The sequence below is a fragment of the Onychostoma macrolepis genome, chromosome 12 (genome assembly GCF_012432095.1).
Source record: "Onychostoma macrolepis isolate SWU-2019 chromosome 12, ASM1243209v1, whole genome shotgun sequence".
Lineage (NCBI taxonomy): Eukaryota > Metazoa > Chordata > Actinopteri > Cypriniformes > Cyprinidae > Onychostoma > Onychostoma macrolepis.
The window spans coordinates 10,074,004-10,088,515 of record NC_081166.1 but is presented as its reverse complement, the minus strand read 5'-3'; the positions used below and the strand labels follow the sequence as shown (position 1 = coordinate 10,088,515).

At 37.7% G+C, this 14,512-nt stretch overlaps 3 protein-coding genes across 5 annotated transcripts in view; 2 read left to right on the top strand and 1 right to left on the bottom strand.

Annotated features, from left to right (window-relative positions):
- The window catches only part of dnmbp (dynamin binding protein), a 48,387-nt gene extending 44,627 nt beyond the window's left edge, over window positions 1-3,760 (top strand). For all 3 annotated transcript variants that reach the window (XM_058792786.1, XM_058792785.1, XM_058792787.1), the window contains 3 exons: window positions 532-730; window positions 823-1,454; window positions 2,556-3,760. In XM_058792786.1, the coding sequence (XP_058648769.1) occupies window positions 532-730; window positions 823-1,454; window positions 2,556-2,741 (1,017 nt within the window). In that variant the 3' untranslated portion in view covers window positions 2,742-3,760. The remainder of the gene's footprint in view (window positions 1-531; window positions 731-822; window positions 1,455-2,555) is intronic.
- Window positions 3,761-4,887: 1,127 nt separating this feature from the next.
- On the top strand, window positions 4,888-10,647 carry habp2 (hyaluronan binding protein 2). Its single transcript, XM_058794096.1, has 13 exons — window positions 4,888-5,016; window positions 5,113-5,146; window positions 5,239-5,337; window positions 5,436-5,546; window positions 5,629-5,745; window positions 5,937-6,053; window positions 7,140-7,293; window positions 7,374-7,468; window positions 7,592-7,823; window positions 8,066-8,208; window positions 8,426-8,560; window positions 8,654-8,799; window positions 8,939-10,647. The coding sequence occupies exons 1-13, from the start codon at window positions 4,951-4,953 to the stop codon at window positions 9,098-9,100; spliced, it is 1,611 nt and encodes a 536-aa protein (XP_058650079.1). The 5' UTR covers window positions 4,888-4,950; the 3' UTR covers window positions 9,101-10,647.
- On the bottom strand, window positions 10,107-13,828 carry srsf2a (serine and arginine rich splicing factor 2a). Its single transcript, XM_058794097.1, is given in 3 exon segments — window positions 10,107-12,521; window positions 13,320-13,362; window positions 13,365-13,828. Coding segments are annotated over 3 exon segments (672 nt in total). The 5' UTR covers window positions 13,675-13,828; the 3' UTR covers window positions 10,107-12,202.
- Between the last annotated feature and the right edge of the window lie 684 nt (window positions 13,829-14,512).

Below are 14,512 nucleotides of genomic sequence, written 5' to 3'. Positions count from 1 at the left end.
AAATTAGAAATATTTCCTTAGCAGATAATTGAAATAATATAAGATTAGGTTAAAGTGCTAAATTACTAAAACGGAAATAAAAATAAATTACAGCTAAATAGAAATATATAAAAAAAACACACTAAAGAATAACAAAAGCACATAAAATTATTAAAACAAAAATAAGTTAAAATTAAAACTGAAAATATAAAAATAAAAGGTCATTCAAAATATTAATAAACACTAATAGTATATAAATAATACTAACACTGTTTCTTTGCAATAATGCTAATTAGTTTTAAATCTCCTTAATCTTAAACAGTCAAGATTAAAAACAGCTTTAACCAAGGTGGATAGCTGATCAGGCCAGTTTTTAAGCTGTTTTGGACTCTTTGTAACTAGTCAGTCAAAAATCCAGACTATCAAGTCCCTGTAGGCTGGTTTAAACTGATGTTTTTCAGCAGCACAGTCAACTATGGTGATTAAAGACAGATTTCTGTCCATTATTCATTTTCCTCTTTTTCTGTTCCACATTTCTGTCTGACTTTGCAGCCAAACTATGTGCTACAGACGGATGAGCACCGAGCGGGGCTTCTGGCAAAATACGGCCCAGAGAAACTCTTCCAAGCTGAAAGAAATTTTAACGCAGCACAGGACTTGGACGTGTCCGTACAGGAGGGAGACATAGTGGGTGTCATCAAGCAGCAAGACCCCATGGGCAGCCAGAACCGCTGGCTAATAGACAATGGAGGTTTGTATCGCATTATCTGTGTGTGATACATGTGTCAGCATTTCCTAAAATACATTTGGCTTAAACACCTTCTTTTTTTGATTTTCCTTTAGTTACAAAGGGCTTTGTGTATAGCTCCTTCTTAAAGCCATACAATCCACGCAGGAGTCAGTCGGATGTTTCCATTGAGAGCCAGTCATCAAATGAGTCCGGCTACGGTGGCTCCTCTCCCATGTTCTCACGGCAGAATAGTAACAGCACTCTGACTTTCAACCAGGAGACATCGACTGTCAGCTTCACAACGGCGATGCCTCCACACACTCGCACAAATCAAGAGACCACTCTGAGAAAAAACAGAGAGGCTTCTTCAACCAACAGTCAGAGGGATTCCCTCGACCCCACCTTCAGAAACTCTCCCAATAATAAAGAACTGACTGAGACAGCCTGTCGAAATGACAGGGAACTCTCAGAGCCCTCCTACCGAAATTCCACCAATCACAGAGACTCTTTAGACCCTGATAGAAACACTCCTACCAATCCCAGAGACCCTTCAGACTTCTCTGAGACAGATTCTTGTCCCTCCAGTAAGAACTCCAGGTATGAATCTTCCTCGAGGTTCCACGACTCGCGTTGCAGCTCACAGCAGAGACAAAATGGAGACCATTCAGTACAGCAGAGAAGGCCACAGTACAGTCCTGAGGAGTATATAGATCCAGAGCCTGAACCTGAGATAGATGGACACCAGGTATGTGGTGAACTAAATCAGAATTCGGTGATTGCATACTTTAAACACTAAATGGCATTCACAACCCATTTTACTTCTAAAATGTGACAAATTCTTTAGTAAACAAATGAGAATGTGATGTTAATTAACAAATTTGTATACACATTGTGTAAATAAAAAAAATTATTTAGGTAATTAGTTATTTTAAAAAATTAAAATGCAATTACAAAATGAAATATAATTGGTAATAAATATAATGTATAATAAAACGATTAAACTGTATCACTCAGCATCTTTGATTTACTCAAATTAATAGGTTCGGTTTTTTATTGTCATGTTGAAAATCTTCTCCTTATTAGTTAGAAGTTATTACACCATTTGATCTTTTAAAAAAAATTGTGTACAAATTAATTTAACTATATAAATATTTAAACTATTTAAATAATTTAATATCATTTTTTTTAAATAAATATGATTTGTAATAAATATAATTTATGTGTAACAAAATAATTAAACCACATTTTGTGACATCTGTGGTTCTTCATATGTGAACCTGGACCATAAAACCAGTCAGAAGTCACACAGATATATTTGTAGCAATAGCCAACAATACATTATCGATTTTTCATTTATGCCAAAAATCATCAGGATATTATGTAAAGATCATGTTCCATGAATATATTTTGAAAATTTCCTACCGTAAACATATCAAAACTTAATATTTGATTAGTAATATGCATTTCTAAGAACTTCATTTGGACAACTTTAAAAGTGATTTTCTCAATATTTCGATTTTTTTGCACCCTCAGATTCCAGATTTTCAAATAGTTGTATCTCGGCCAAATATTGTCCGATCCTAACAATCCATACATCAATGGAAAGCTTGTTTAGTCAGCTTTCAGGTTCAATTTAAAAAATGACTGTTATGGCTGGTTTTGTGGACCTGGGTCACATATTATTAGGTTGACTTTGAAATATCAGGAAGCTGCCCTGATATTGATACACCACCATGTTCATCAACAATATTGTATATAAATTAATAATATTAATATATAATAACTGAAGAGGTTTTACTTGTTGTCAGTATTCATATTAATTTTTCTACTTTATATGTTCTTTCAGATATATTACGCTCTTTACTCCTTCAGTGCACGGTGTGCAAATGAGCTCAGCATTTCAGCCAATCAGCAAGTCCGAATCCTTGAGTTCCAAGACATGAATGGCAACCAGGAGTGGTGGCTGGGGGAGGCAGGAGGAAGGAGGGGTTACGTCCCATCCAGCTACATCCGCAAATCTGAGTACACATGAGCTGCACATTTAAACAATCCCCAACTACCCCAGACCACTACAGGCAAACTCATTATGGGGAGAACACTACAAAAGGACATTATTGTGCCTTAACTATAGAGGAGATGCACTGATGTGGTGAACTGGTCATTGCTACTGCTGAAAAAATAATACCCTCCATATTGACTACAGTCAATGAATGTAACTCCTGACTCCTAGTGGTCATAGAGGATGGTGCAGGTGGGATTTGAAAAAAAAAATGAACTAGTTTGGACTGAGAGGCGGTTTGGTGTTGGATTCAATGATCTGACATGTTCTGCTGTTCTTGGATACTCCATTTATAGTGTTAGTGCTTAATTGCTCCGTAGAGAGCATAGATCTCTTTTGATGTGTAGGAGTGGAGTGGAGGACTTGTATTGGGCATGTGCGATACATGCTGATGGGATTGATATTCCAGGAACGGCATGATAGTGATTCCCCATAAATAAGAGTGCAAGAAAGTGAATGAGTGTTTGTTTGTGTGCCAGTGAGTGTGTGGAGTGTTTTGAGATGTTACCTCCTCCCTTCATCTGACAATCATAGTGCACCTAGAGAGAGAAAATAAAAAAAAGATTCCGCTGGGTTTCAGTGAATGCGAACAAAAAATTTTTGCCAAGTGTTTGGATTTATTCCCCATTATGGTTCTCAGATGATAACATAATTACCACTGGTGACCATACCATATTCCTGAAAATATGAATGAAATGCAAGAGACACTTTTTTACAGTGGTACAGTGTTTTTTTACCTCTTTTTTTGTTTTTGTTTTTTTGATAGCATTAAGTTTGCCACTTGCACTTGAATGCATTTACAAGTTAATACTGACATGTTTTGAGCAGTTGTGAGTGAGTTCAAGACACCTGTGAGATCATTTGATGTGATGCACCAACAGATGAACTCTGAATATTTATCTCTCATGCTGTATATACCGAGAATGAACTTCTGCACTCCAGTGTCAACTGATCCATTTCTTCTCTTTTAAATAAAAAAAAAAAGAAATCTGTTTGAGTGTTACGTCTAATAATTCTATAGGGTATGGCTGCACCAATTTGCAATTGTTTGGTAATACTGATTTTAACACAATGTCGACTTGTTCACTTATTTCAAATTTTGCTGTTTTGCTCTTGAATTATGCTTTTGAGAATACAGATCAGTTACACCCTTATAAAAGAACAAAATATATTTTTATCATTGTAATAATATTTCAACATTTCCATTCAATATTATTGGATTGAAACTGTTTGTAAGAAAATAAATATATGAAAGAAAAATAAATGCATAACTGAAACCTTAATATTACACATTACATAAATATATATATAATAATGTTAAAGTATCCAATGTACTTTTTTTAGTTTACGCACAAAAATAAAAGCTAATTATAGACCCCATATATTTTGATAATACAATAAATTAAAAAAAAAAAATTCACTGTAGTCAGTTGTTGTCTAAAACAGTAGAAAATACATTTTACGTCAGTCTTATCAAGAGTAAACTCTGCTGGGTAACTGACCTGATGAATTGAAATCAATCTGTAATTCACAAGGTATTTGGGAGGTGCTCATTTTCATAGGTACTTTGCTTGGTATTAAATTGTAGAAAGGCAAAGAATTCATCAATAGACTGTGCATCTATGTGCAAATACAGCGTCCAAATATTTTAGAACCAAAGATTACAGAATTCACATCATAAAGCCATGTGTAAGAATGAAATGTTAAATAATTGCTATTATTGATCATTTATTGAATTGTTGCACTGATAATAATGATTATTGTCTAAACAAGTCATGAACAGTAAATTTCGTTTTTACAGCATTTTCTATTTCAAATTTGTTCCACAGCATACTTCCCGCAAAAATCAGCAGATTAAATGTGAGGGAACATCAGGGACTTGTCATACTACTTTAAATAATATTCGGATAAATGATCACAACTGTTAATTTATGGGGTTTATTGAGAGAATGATGATATATACACATTGGTCCACATTACAATGAAACCAGAAAACTGTTTTAATGCATATCTGTAGTGTGGCTTACTGGCCAAAACACATAAAATCAATGCTGTTAGGTAATGATTGCTAGATAAGCAGAGAAAAGGGTCCAGAGGCTGTCCAGGTCAACATATCTACTGCCAACACTATAGCCACCACTTTTGTGGTGTTGGATTGTGCATTTTTTTTATTCCTGAAATCATGTTTCCAGTGATTCTGCTTCTGATGGGCCTTTCTGGCCTCACAGTGCCAGTCCAAGCAGCACCGGTATGTAACCATGTAAAATTGTCGTTTATAGTTCAACTTGTATGTTTAATTGGCCGATATTACACAATCAGACTGAAACTGTGTCAACTGTTCCAGGGTTTATTGGATGACATTTTCAGTTTAGTTGATGGTGAGAATCTTGTATTATCTAGTTTCCATTTACTCTGTGTTTGCAAATTTTTGCATGCTCACATTATTATTTCTCTCTTGCCCCCTTGACAGAAATATACGACTATACTGTTAATGACTCCACAGAGGAAATATCTTCAGCTGAAATTAATGAAACTATTGACTGGATTTTTTCCTTCTTTGATGAACCAGGCAAGAACATCCTTAAGTAGACAGTGCATATGTATTATAGGCATTCAGTTTGGTGCTCATAAACATATGTATGCTGATCATGTTTAATACTTCTGTAGAAGTGTGTGATCCAAATCCATGCCAGAACAACGGAGTATGCAAAGTTCTTGAGAGTGGGCGCTTCAAATGCATCTGTAAAGAGCCTTACATTGGCAAAACGTGTCGGGATGGTGAGATCTTAATAAGCTGTATTATTATTATTTTCAATAAGAATGAGTATCATTCTTGAGTTTTCATGTTGGGATCTTCCAGAGAGAAACGTGTGTAAGAACGTGAAGTGTGGTCATGGTGATTGTGTCAGAACGGAAGAGGCCCCGTTTTATGAATGCAAATGCCACCCCCCCTATAGGGCCCCTAAGTGCAAGAAAGGTAAGTGTCTGTCTCCAATTTCTGAAATAAAACAAACTACGTTCTAAATGTTTCTTTCAGTAGTAAAGAGTTTAGGGATTTTCATGACTGAGTTCATTAAAAGTTTTTATGATGTCAGATTGTAGTGAATTGCTTCTTGAAATGTAATTCAGTTTTTTTACTTGCTTTTATACTTGTGTTTGCAATATTAGCCTCTGCTTGCGACCCGAGTCCATGCCTGAATGGAGGAAAGTGTGTTAAAGGCCGAACCAGAGCCAGATTCACATGCGAATGTCCTGAAAATTACAGTGGGAGGTTCTGCCAAGTTGGTAATACACTGTGTTGCTGTTTATTTTATTGAATGTATCATTTTGTTTTTTCATTTTTTTTTTATGCCAAACCAAATGGTAGGCTATTTTAAAGCTACACTATGTAACTTTTTCCAAATTAACTAAATTTAAATAAGCCAGAAAGTCACAAAACTATCTTCCAAACCATGTATTTTGCCTTACACCCTAAATCATTACGGTAAGCTCATAATATATATATATATATATTTTTTTTAGATATTTTAAAGTTGTCGGGGCGGATTTCCCGGGAAACTGCACACTTTCACTCAGCCATTCGTGTTGGCATCATATCCATGTAAATAAAGGAAAGAAGGTCAGGCTCCTACCTCAACAACGGAACATCGAACCGAAAATAGTTTTCAAGCAAAAGGGGAATTCGTCAGTATGAAGTAGAGGAAGAAAACAGAATCAACTTAGTTTGCATAGCATCACATTTGATTTACATTTCGGTTCACAAAACAATGTAAGCTAAATGTTGGTAACAGTGCCAGCCTTTAAACTACTACTTCGGTCTATTTGCCTATAATAGCCCTTTCCACTGTTATTTGATAGGAAAATCAGTTTTATGTCCAATATCAGCGTTAGGCTACTTTATTTTTAAAAAACTGATTTAAACAAGTCACAAAGTAGTCTAAGAGTTTTGATATTGTTAGTGAAAATCGCACCATAACCAGCGGCGGTGATTCATCCGCGCAGAATAGTGTAGCCGAAGCGCAAGTCGAGCAAAGCAGCGTTCCTCTGCAAGTTCTGTACTTCTGTTAATCAAACACTAGAGGGCCAACAATTACGTTGTGTCGCTTTAAATCAGGGGTGTCAAACTCAGTTCCTAGAGGGCCACAGCCCTGCAGAGTTTAGATGCAACCCTAATTAAACACCCGATCCAGCTAATCGAGTCATTAAGACTTATTTGAAAGCTACATGGTATGTGAGTTGGAGCAGGGTTGGAATTAAACTCAGCAGGGCTGCGGCCCTCCAGGAACTGAGTTTGACACCTCTGCTTTAAATAAATATGTATACTAAATGTAATAACAATGTTGTATGGATGTTATGTCATTTTGTATTCAGGTCTAAATGATTGCTATGAGGGGAATGGGGAATCATACGGAGGTTTTGTCAGTGAGACAGTGGAAGAAATAGAATGTTTACCGTGGAACTACCATCGTATTCCTTTCAAAGAGTTTGAAGGGAATGAGAGCATTGGAGCCCACAATTACTGCAGGTAGGAATTCAGTTTTAGTAAATCTCGCAATGAATTGTGGTATAACATGCAGTCTTAAGAATTATCTCTGTCACCTCTAGAAATCCGGATGGAGACCGGGAACCCTGGTGCTTTGTGAAAGACAAGGGCAATCTCCGGTGGGACTACTGTAACGTCAAGCCATGCTCTGAACCAGGCACAGATTTTCCTTCTACTGTCTCTCTCTAATATAAATGCAAAAACAGAAACATAAGTTCTTTTGCCTACTCCAGCAGTCTGTGTTAACTGTACCATATACATATTTACCAAATTCTCACAGAACCAGTAAAACCCCCAACAACCCATGCAAAACTGCAGTTTTCTGACTGTGGAAAGACTCGGGCTAGTATGATATCCCCAAGGATATTTGGTGGGAGGAAGTCTCTGCCTGAAGCCCATCCCTGGCAGGTCTCATTTCAGGTCCGTCCCATGGGCTCTAATACATCCTTCAGCCACAGCTGTGGAGGAACCCTTATTGACTCCTGCTGGGTCCTTACTGCCGCCCACTGCATGTAAGTTCGCTTCTCAGGGTGGTGTTGTTGCATTAGGTCTATGTAATGTTTAATCACAAAACTCTCACTTTGATTTTATGGTGTTTTTAAGTGACTAATTATATTAAATTATATTCCTTGAATATTACTGATGATTTTGTTCTTGAGAATTGCTTTTTATAGTAGTTTTGCCGTTGAAAATTCATATGCAACAAATATCAGTTTGATGAACTATGTTTGCATGGTTTGCATGATCATGGCAGTGATGAGAATGAGGAGGTAAGGTTGGAGTTGGGTGGTGTGAACCTGGAGAAAGATGGTCCAGCAAAACAGTTTCTTGAGGTGGAGAAAATCATTGTTCATGAGAACTATACAGAGACACCTGAAGCCCTGTATAATGATATAGGTCAGTGGTTCATTTTCATTTCATGCAGACTTCAAATTTGTGTCATTAAATGACTTAAAAAATATATATGCAGTTTTATCTGGGGGAAAAAAAAAGAAAAGAAATAGATGACAACCTGAGGTGAAGTGCATTGTGAAGTCTACAGTAGTATTATTGACACATTTTTGAAAACCAGTTATGTCAACCTCTCAGCGCTTTTGTTTCTCATCTATGCCAGCCCTGTTGAAACTAAAGGCAATAAATGGACGGTGTGCCAATGAGACCAGGTTCGTTAGGGCAGCATGTCTCCCCACTGATTCATTCCCTGATGAAACACTGTGCACCATATCAGGCTATGGAGCCACTGAGAAAGGTGTGGCTTCTTGATTAAATTTTCACAGGAGAAATTCACCATAGCAATTCATCGTACCTTGGAGAATATGTCATCTATGACTCTTTCTTCCAGAGTATGCGGTCTCTCCTCAGCTGCTGGATGCTAAAGTTCTCTTAATCTCTCAAAAGCGTTGTATGTCTCGTAATGTCTATGGGAACAGACTGGATGATTCCATGATATGTGCTGGATATATGCAGGGAAAGACTGACACTTGTCAGGTGTATTTCAGTCTCAAATTAGTTTTTAGTCTTTCAGTAAAATTTCTATTAATATTCATCAAACATCTTATTTAAAATGATTGTGCAAACTTGTGGCACAGTATGTAGCTACTCATTCCCCCACTCCCACTTTTTATAGGGTGACTCTGGTGGACCCCTGGTTTGTCAGAAGGATGAGACTCATTACATCTATGGTGTGGTGAGTTGGGGTGACAGCTGTGGAAAAAAGAACAGGCCCGGAATCTATGCCCATGTCCCCAAGTTCATTGACTGGATCAATGAAAAGATGCATGCAGCTTAGGATGGCTACTTCCAAGGTTTGAGCTCAAACTCAGTTCCTTGGAGGGCTGCAGTTCTGCAGTTTAGTTCCAACCCACAAACCATGTAGTTTTCAAATAAGCCTGAAGGATCTGATTAGCTGGATCAGGTGTTTAATTAGGGTTGCATCTAAACTCTGCAGGGATCCGGCCCTCCAGGAACTGAGTTTGACACCCTTGATTGAATAGCTGAAAGAGGTTTTACCTGAGAAGCCAATTTACAATAAATGTAAAAATAAATGTATAAATGGTCAGTGACAGTTATGTGGAAAAAGCGCAATTAGTAGCCAAAGGCATAACATCAGTAGGTTCAATGTCAGTTTCTAATCTGACCTTTATACATTAAATAAAGGCCAATTAAAAAGTTTCTTGAATTAACCATTTGAGAAAATGTACATATTGATGTCAAAGTCACCATGGACGTAGTGACAGATATTCTTTATATTGTGACATTTAAATATAATTGATTATAAAAGTATGATGGGGACTGGATTGAATTTCAAAATGTGAAATTGCACTCAAACCTGGAGGAAAATTAACTTGAGCTTGAAGGGGTGGGTTTAAGCCGACTAAATGATTGGAGAAGTCCTGCATGTAATACCAGAAAAGTCCAAGTTGTGACATTTTGAAAAGAAAGTTAAACCTATAAGACCTATGCATTTAGGAAAGATTTTTAATTTAGCTCATTACTACTTTGACTTGTGTTTGAAGACTTTTGTAACATTTTCAACGTCATTAAGCTGTCTGTTTGTACATGTATCCAAGTAAAAATGTTTGGCTGTCTTGACATTTACTTTAGAATAAAACTTCAGATTTTAAATTTCACCAAAAGCCATTGAGTGTGAATCTATGAATGAGATCACATGTACCAATGCTTTACATCAACGCACAATTTATTTCCAGTTAAGGAAGGTTTAATTTGCTTCTTTACACCAAACATGAGACACTGACAAACTAGTAAAAATTAGGTATACATCAAATCAGCCATGCTCAGAAAAAAAAACCTTTATTATCATTCACATGGAAATTACGACCAAGTGAGCATGTCACAAATTATAGAACTTCCGGAGATGTGAAATAAGCTCAGATATCTGCCTTATAGGTTTTCACAAAAGCACTTGCACAGGATCTTTCTGCAAAAAAGAAATGCTGTAGCCAAAATTGAAAGAAAATCAAATCAAGGCGTTACACAGGAGCAATCAGGAGAATACTGGAAACAGCCAAGCACTCTGCACCGCAACACGCCACCTTAACAGCTAACCAGCAAAACTCAACTGCTACGCAACTGCGCCTAGTGCATAGAAAATACACAAGAGAGAATATTAGAATCATGTTGTTGTGAAATTTTCCATTTAAACCATAACACCACCTGCTCGGTTAGCAATCTTTATGATGTCACGGTTTTACATAGTACGATTTTTAGTGGCCAAATTACAGTCTCTACCCAGTCCTTTAAAGGTCAAAGAAATATTCACAACATCCAAAATTGTCCATTAATAAATGTTTATTAAGAACAAAAAAAAAAAAAAAACTGATTAAAATGAACTTACTTTTAGTCTGGGAAAAAAAAAAAAAATGCAAACTACCAAAAATGAAGAGAAGTGATTTCACCTAGTAGCCAATTTAGGCATAAAGATCATTTAATAAATCACATGGAATTCAAATGTATGACAAAAACAATTGTGGGCAACACAAAAAGAGGGAAAAAACAAAAATCATCATTTAAAAGATTTAGACCAAATTACAATAACCTTTCGGTCTGATATATGGATAATTTGGGTATCCTCAGACGGACATCTGTTCGATGCGATCTTCGAAGATTCAACCAGCTGACATCATCTAGAAGAAAAGAAGAATTAAGTTAGTTTCAAAGAGCAAAACAGAGGAGGTTCTACAGTAATCGTCATAAAGCGAGGCATTGCATATTACGCAACGCTCGATAGCTGGTCCTCAGTTATACAGAACAAACAGGCACTCTTTCCACACATAACGAGAAACTAACCAGATTTAAAATTAATCTATGGACCTCATTTTTGTTCTGCAAGAAACCTCATGTACCTGATGTTTGTTCTGCAAGAAACCTCATGGGTAGAGAGCCAACAAACCTGAGGGTGAAAATTTCTCATAGCCACTTTAAGTGTCGGCAAGCTGAGGTATCATTTATTGGCAGTTAGAACAAGCTAACTAAATAACAAAAAATTACTTAAGTACTAAATTACAGGCCTGATTAAAATCAGACACCCAGCAGCCTGACAGCTTAAACTAGCTCTGGGAACACCCCATATCCATCCCGCTTTTGCCTATGCCACGATAGACATGAGTTTGTGACAAGGATGATGAAAAGGTCTCAGTCCATTGTCCTGCAGACGTACCTCAACACCACCTCAACACTCAATGAGACCGACCTGCTCCATAGCAACCGCCAATCAGCAGCAGGCAGCCAATGGTCGGATCACACACTAACTGCTCTCAAACTGCCCCAAACTCCTCTTTTGCAAACAGGAATCAGCAGCTTGGAGGAAAGAATTCCACATTTAGATGAAATCAATGGATTTTGGCTGGTACACGTTTCAAAACAATATACTTACGGTATCATACCCACGACAGCTCCAAATCAAATATCCATTGTGAGATTTAGGATGTGAATTAAAAATAAACCCTTAAAAGGTCATGCAGAAACGGAGATACCAGACAAATGCTGTGAATAACAGCTCCATCAAACTAATTTTGGGTAAAACCTGAAACCTCCTTTAAAGTGATGCATCTACCGATCTACTACATATGCAGATGTCTTGAAGGACTTGGAGAAAAAGAAAAGTAGAGGGGAGAAACAATTTTAAGCAGCCATTTTTAAGTGATCAGTGAGCTATGCATGCCTTCACTTTACCCCACTTCGAGCATGAGTTATATTGGGGTCATTAGCTGGTCTGCTTAAAATCAAAAGTTCAGGACTACTGAGGGGTTTTAACTTAAAAAATAAATAACTTAAGATGCACTTGTCCTTACAATTCCTGGATGACAAATTCCTCCAGTTGCAAGAATATTCCTATAATACTTTAATACAAAGCTTTAGGCTCACCTACATTTCAGGATTCAGCAGCGGCTCCAGTATCCCCTGGAGATTTGGGTCTGCTTCTCGATCTGGATCGTGATTTGGATCCTTTGTTGGATCTGGGAGTACGGCTCCTGGAGCGAGACTTGGACTTAGACCTTGAACGGGACCTGGAAGCCGATTTGGACTTGCTTCTGCGTGGTGTGCGGGTTTTGGAGCGGGAACGGGACCTAGATCGGGAACGGGAGTAGGACCTGGACCTGGATCGGCTGTAGCGGGATCGGCTACGGGAACGGGACCGGCTCCTGCTCTTGGACCTAGACCTGCTGTGCCTCCTGCGCCGAGGACTACGGCTAAAAACATAGCCAATGAACAAATTAGCATGAGAATTGTTTGCACAATGAAACAAACAGCATCTGGTGTTACAGTATTACAAAACACCATTAAAACATTCTAAATTAAAAGGCTAGTAGCTTGCACGCATTTAATTGTGTACATACCCAAGAACTAAGATCTATTGGCATGTACATGCCTTACAAAGGCTTATCATCTTTACAAAAACCAGTAAATCAAGTATAATTACCACACGTTGTCGCATCCAAACCACAAATACTCGTAGTATATTGATGAGAAGTTTGATTCAATTCAAAATAATGTTTTTTTTTAATTTTCCTTTTTTTTTTCCTAATTAGATTCAAGGAGCTTAAACTAAGAGGCAAGTTATCACGTGGTCTCAACTAATTAAAAATGTATTATATTAAAGAGCAAATGTGTTGTAATAACACCGCTCGGGAATGGGTTTGGTTTTCAAACGGTTACAACCGATTCAAATGAACCGACTCAAAAGAACCCATTAAACATCACAAAAGTTGAGCAATTGTTTGGTACTGCGCCACAAAATCGACGGAATGATACTAAAGCTCTAAGAACAGAAGCGGTTTAAAACAAACTCAATGAATTCAGACGCTTACGGCGATAAAACAAATCGCATTTGAGCAAAATAAGGATTAGCGTTAACACATGGCGTTTCAGTACCTTGAGGCCTAAGGCCTCATTCAAGGGCCGCAGATGTGATCTTTGAACATGAACGGTAACTTACAGTAACTTAAAGCTGAAATATTAAAACAAAAGATTGCGTATGTGGGCCTTACCTTCGGCTTCTCCGTCCATGTCCCCCGTACCTTCTCGGCGGGGCCCGCGGCGGCTGTAATGCGAATCTGGCGGGCGCCCGTATCGCGCCATCTGCACGCGCAGTTCGCGCCCGTCCAGCAGCGCGCCGTCCATGGCGTCCATCGCATCCTCCGCGTCCCGCTTATCATGAAAACGGACGAAGGCGAACCCGCGGCTCTCTTTCGTGTACCGGTCTCTCGGGATGTAGACGTCCCCGACACGGCCGTACTTTTCGAAAACCCGCCGCAGCGTTTCAGGGGACGTGCGGTACGTCAGATTGTCGACTTTTAAAGATGTCATGCCCTCGACGTCGGGCGGAGGTCTGCCGTAACTCATCTCGAATCACTAACCCTACTGCAGTACGTTATGCGAAAAATAAAAGAGATACTAGCGAAATTTTCAGGAAAAATAGCGAACCATTCGGGAGAGTCCAAAGAAACACGCCGAGAGCAGATAACACTCTAAAATGGCGGTAACCGGATGTCCGCGGTTGGTGGAGGTTGGCTTTTATTTTCGTTGCAAATACTGCCTCTTCTGGTATTAAAGTGACACTACAGGTTACCTGTTTTCACAACCTCCTCTTGACTGGGAACAAAGACCTGCAAATTTAGCACGAGTTTGAACAAAATAAACAATAAACAAGATCATTTATTTGACGTCGCCATACACAATGTAGTGGTATGTAGTGCATTTATCGCATTTAATTCAAATTTCCTAAATGGTTTCTTTAAAAAGTAGCGAGGTCCATGGACAAGCTTAGGGGAAAACTGCGTAGCAGTAAACATAAATAAATAAATAATAAAATAAAACTTAAACCCAGATTAAAATAAACAAGTGAATCAATGAGTAAATAAATAATAAACCAAGCAATACTATAATGAAGTAATATTCATCATTTTGAGTCTTTATCCAAGAAACTATGCCTTTTAAATTTTAGAATGGGGGTCCCTCATGTAAAGATTATCATGTGCGGATCTGTGGCATCTACAAATAAGCAGGGTTTATTGAATAATTTTAGTTGTAATTTTAATTCCATGAAACCCCACAATCATAAGATTAAGAGCACAGAACAGTTATAAATAAATAAAGTGATAACTGGTATTGATTAAGTGATAACTGGTATAAACTATCAAATGATAAATAACATAAATAATTTAGTGATAATGTGAAGAAA

Excerpts from the sequence above, each read along its gene's own strand:
- habp2 (XM_058794096.1), top strand. The coding sequence starts at position 4,951 with ATGTTTCCAGTGATTCTGCTTCTGATGGGCCTTTCTGGCCTCACAGTG. Across the intron at positions 5,017-5,112 it reads TGCCAGTCCAAGCAGCACCG|GGTTTATTGGATGACATTTT; the intron begins GTATGTAACCAT and ends CAACTGTTCCAG. Across the intron at positions 8,561-8,653 it reads CTATGGAGCCACTGAGAAAG|AGTATGCGGTCTCTCCTCAG; the intron begins GTGTGGCTTCTT and ends TCTTTCTTCCAG.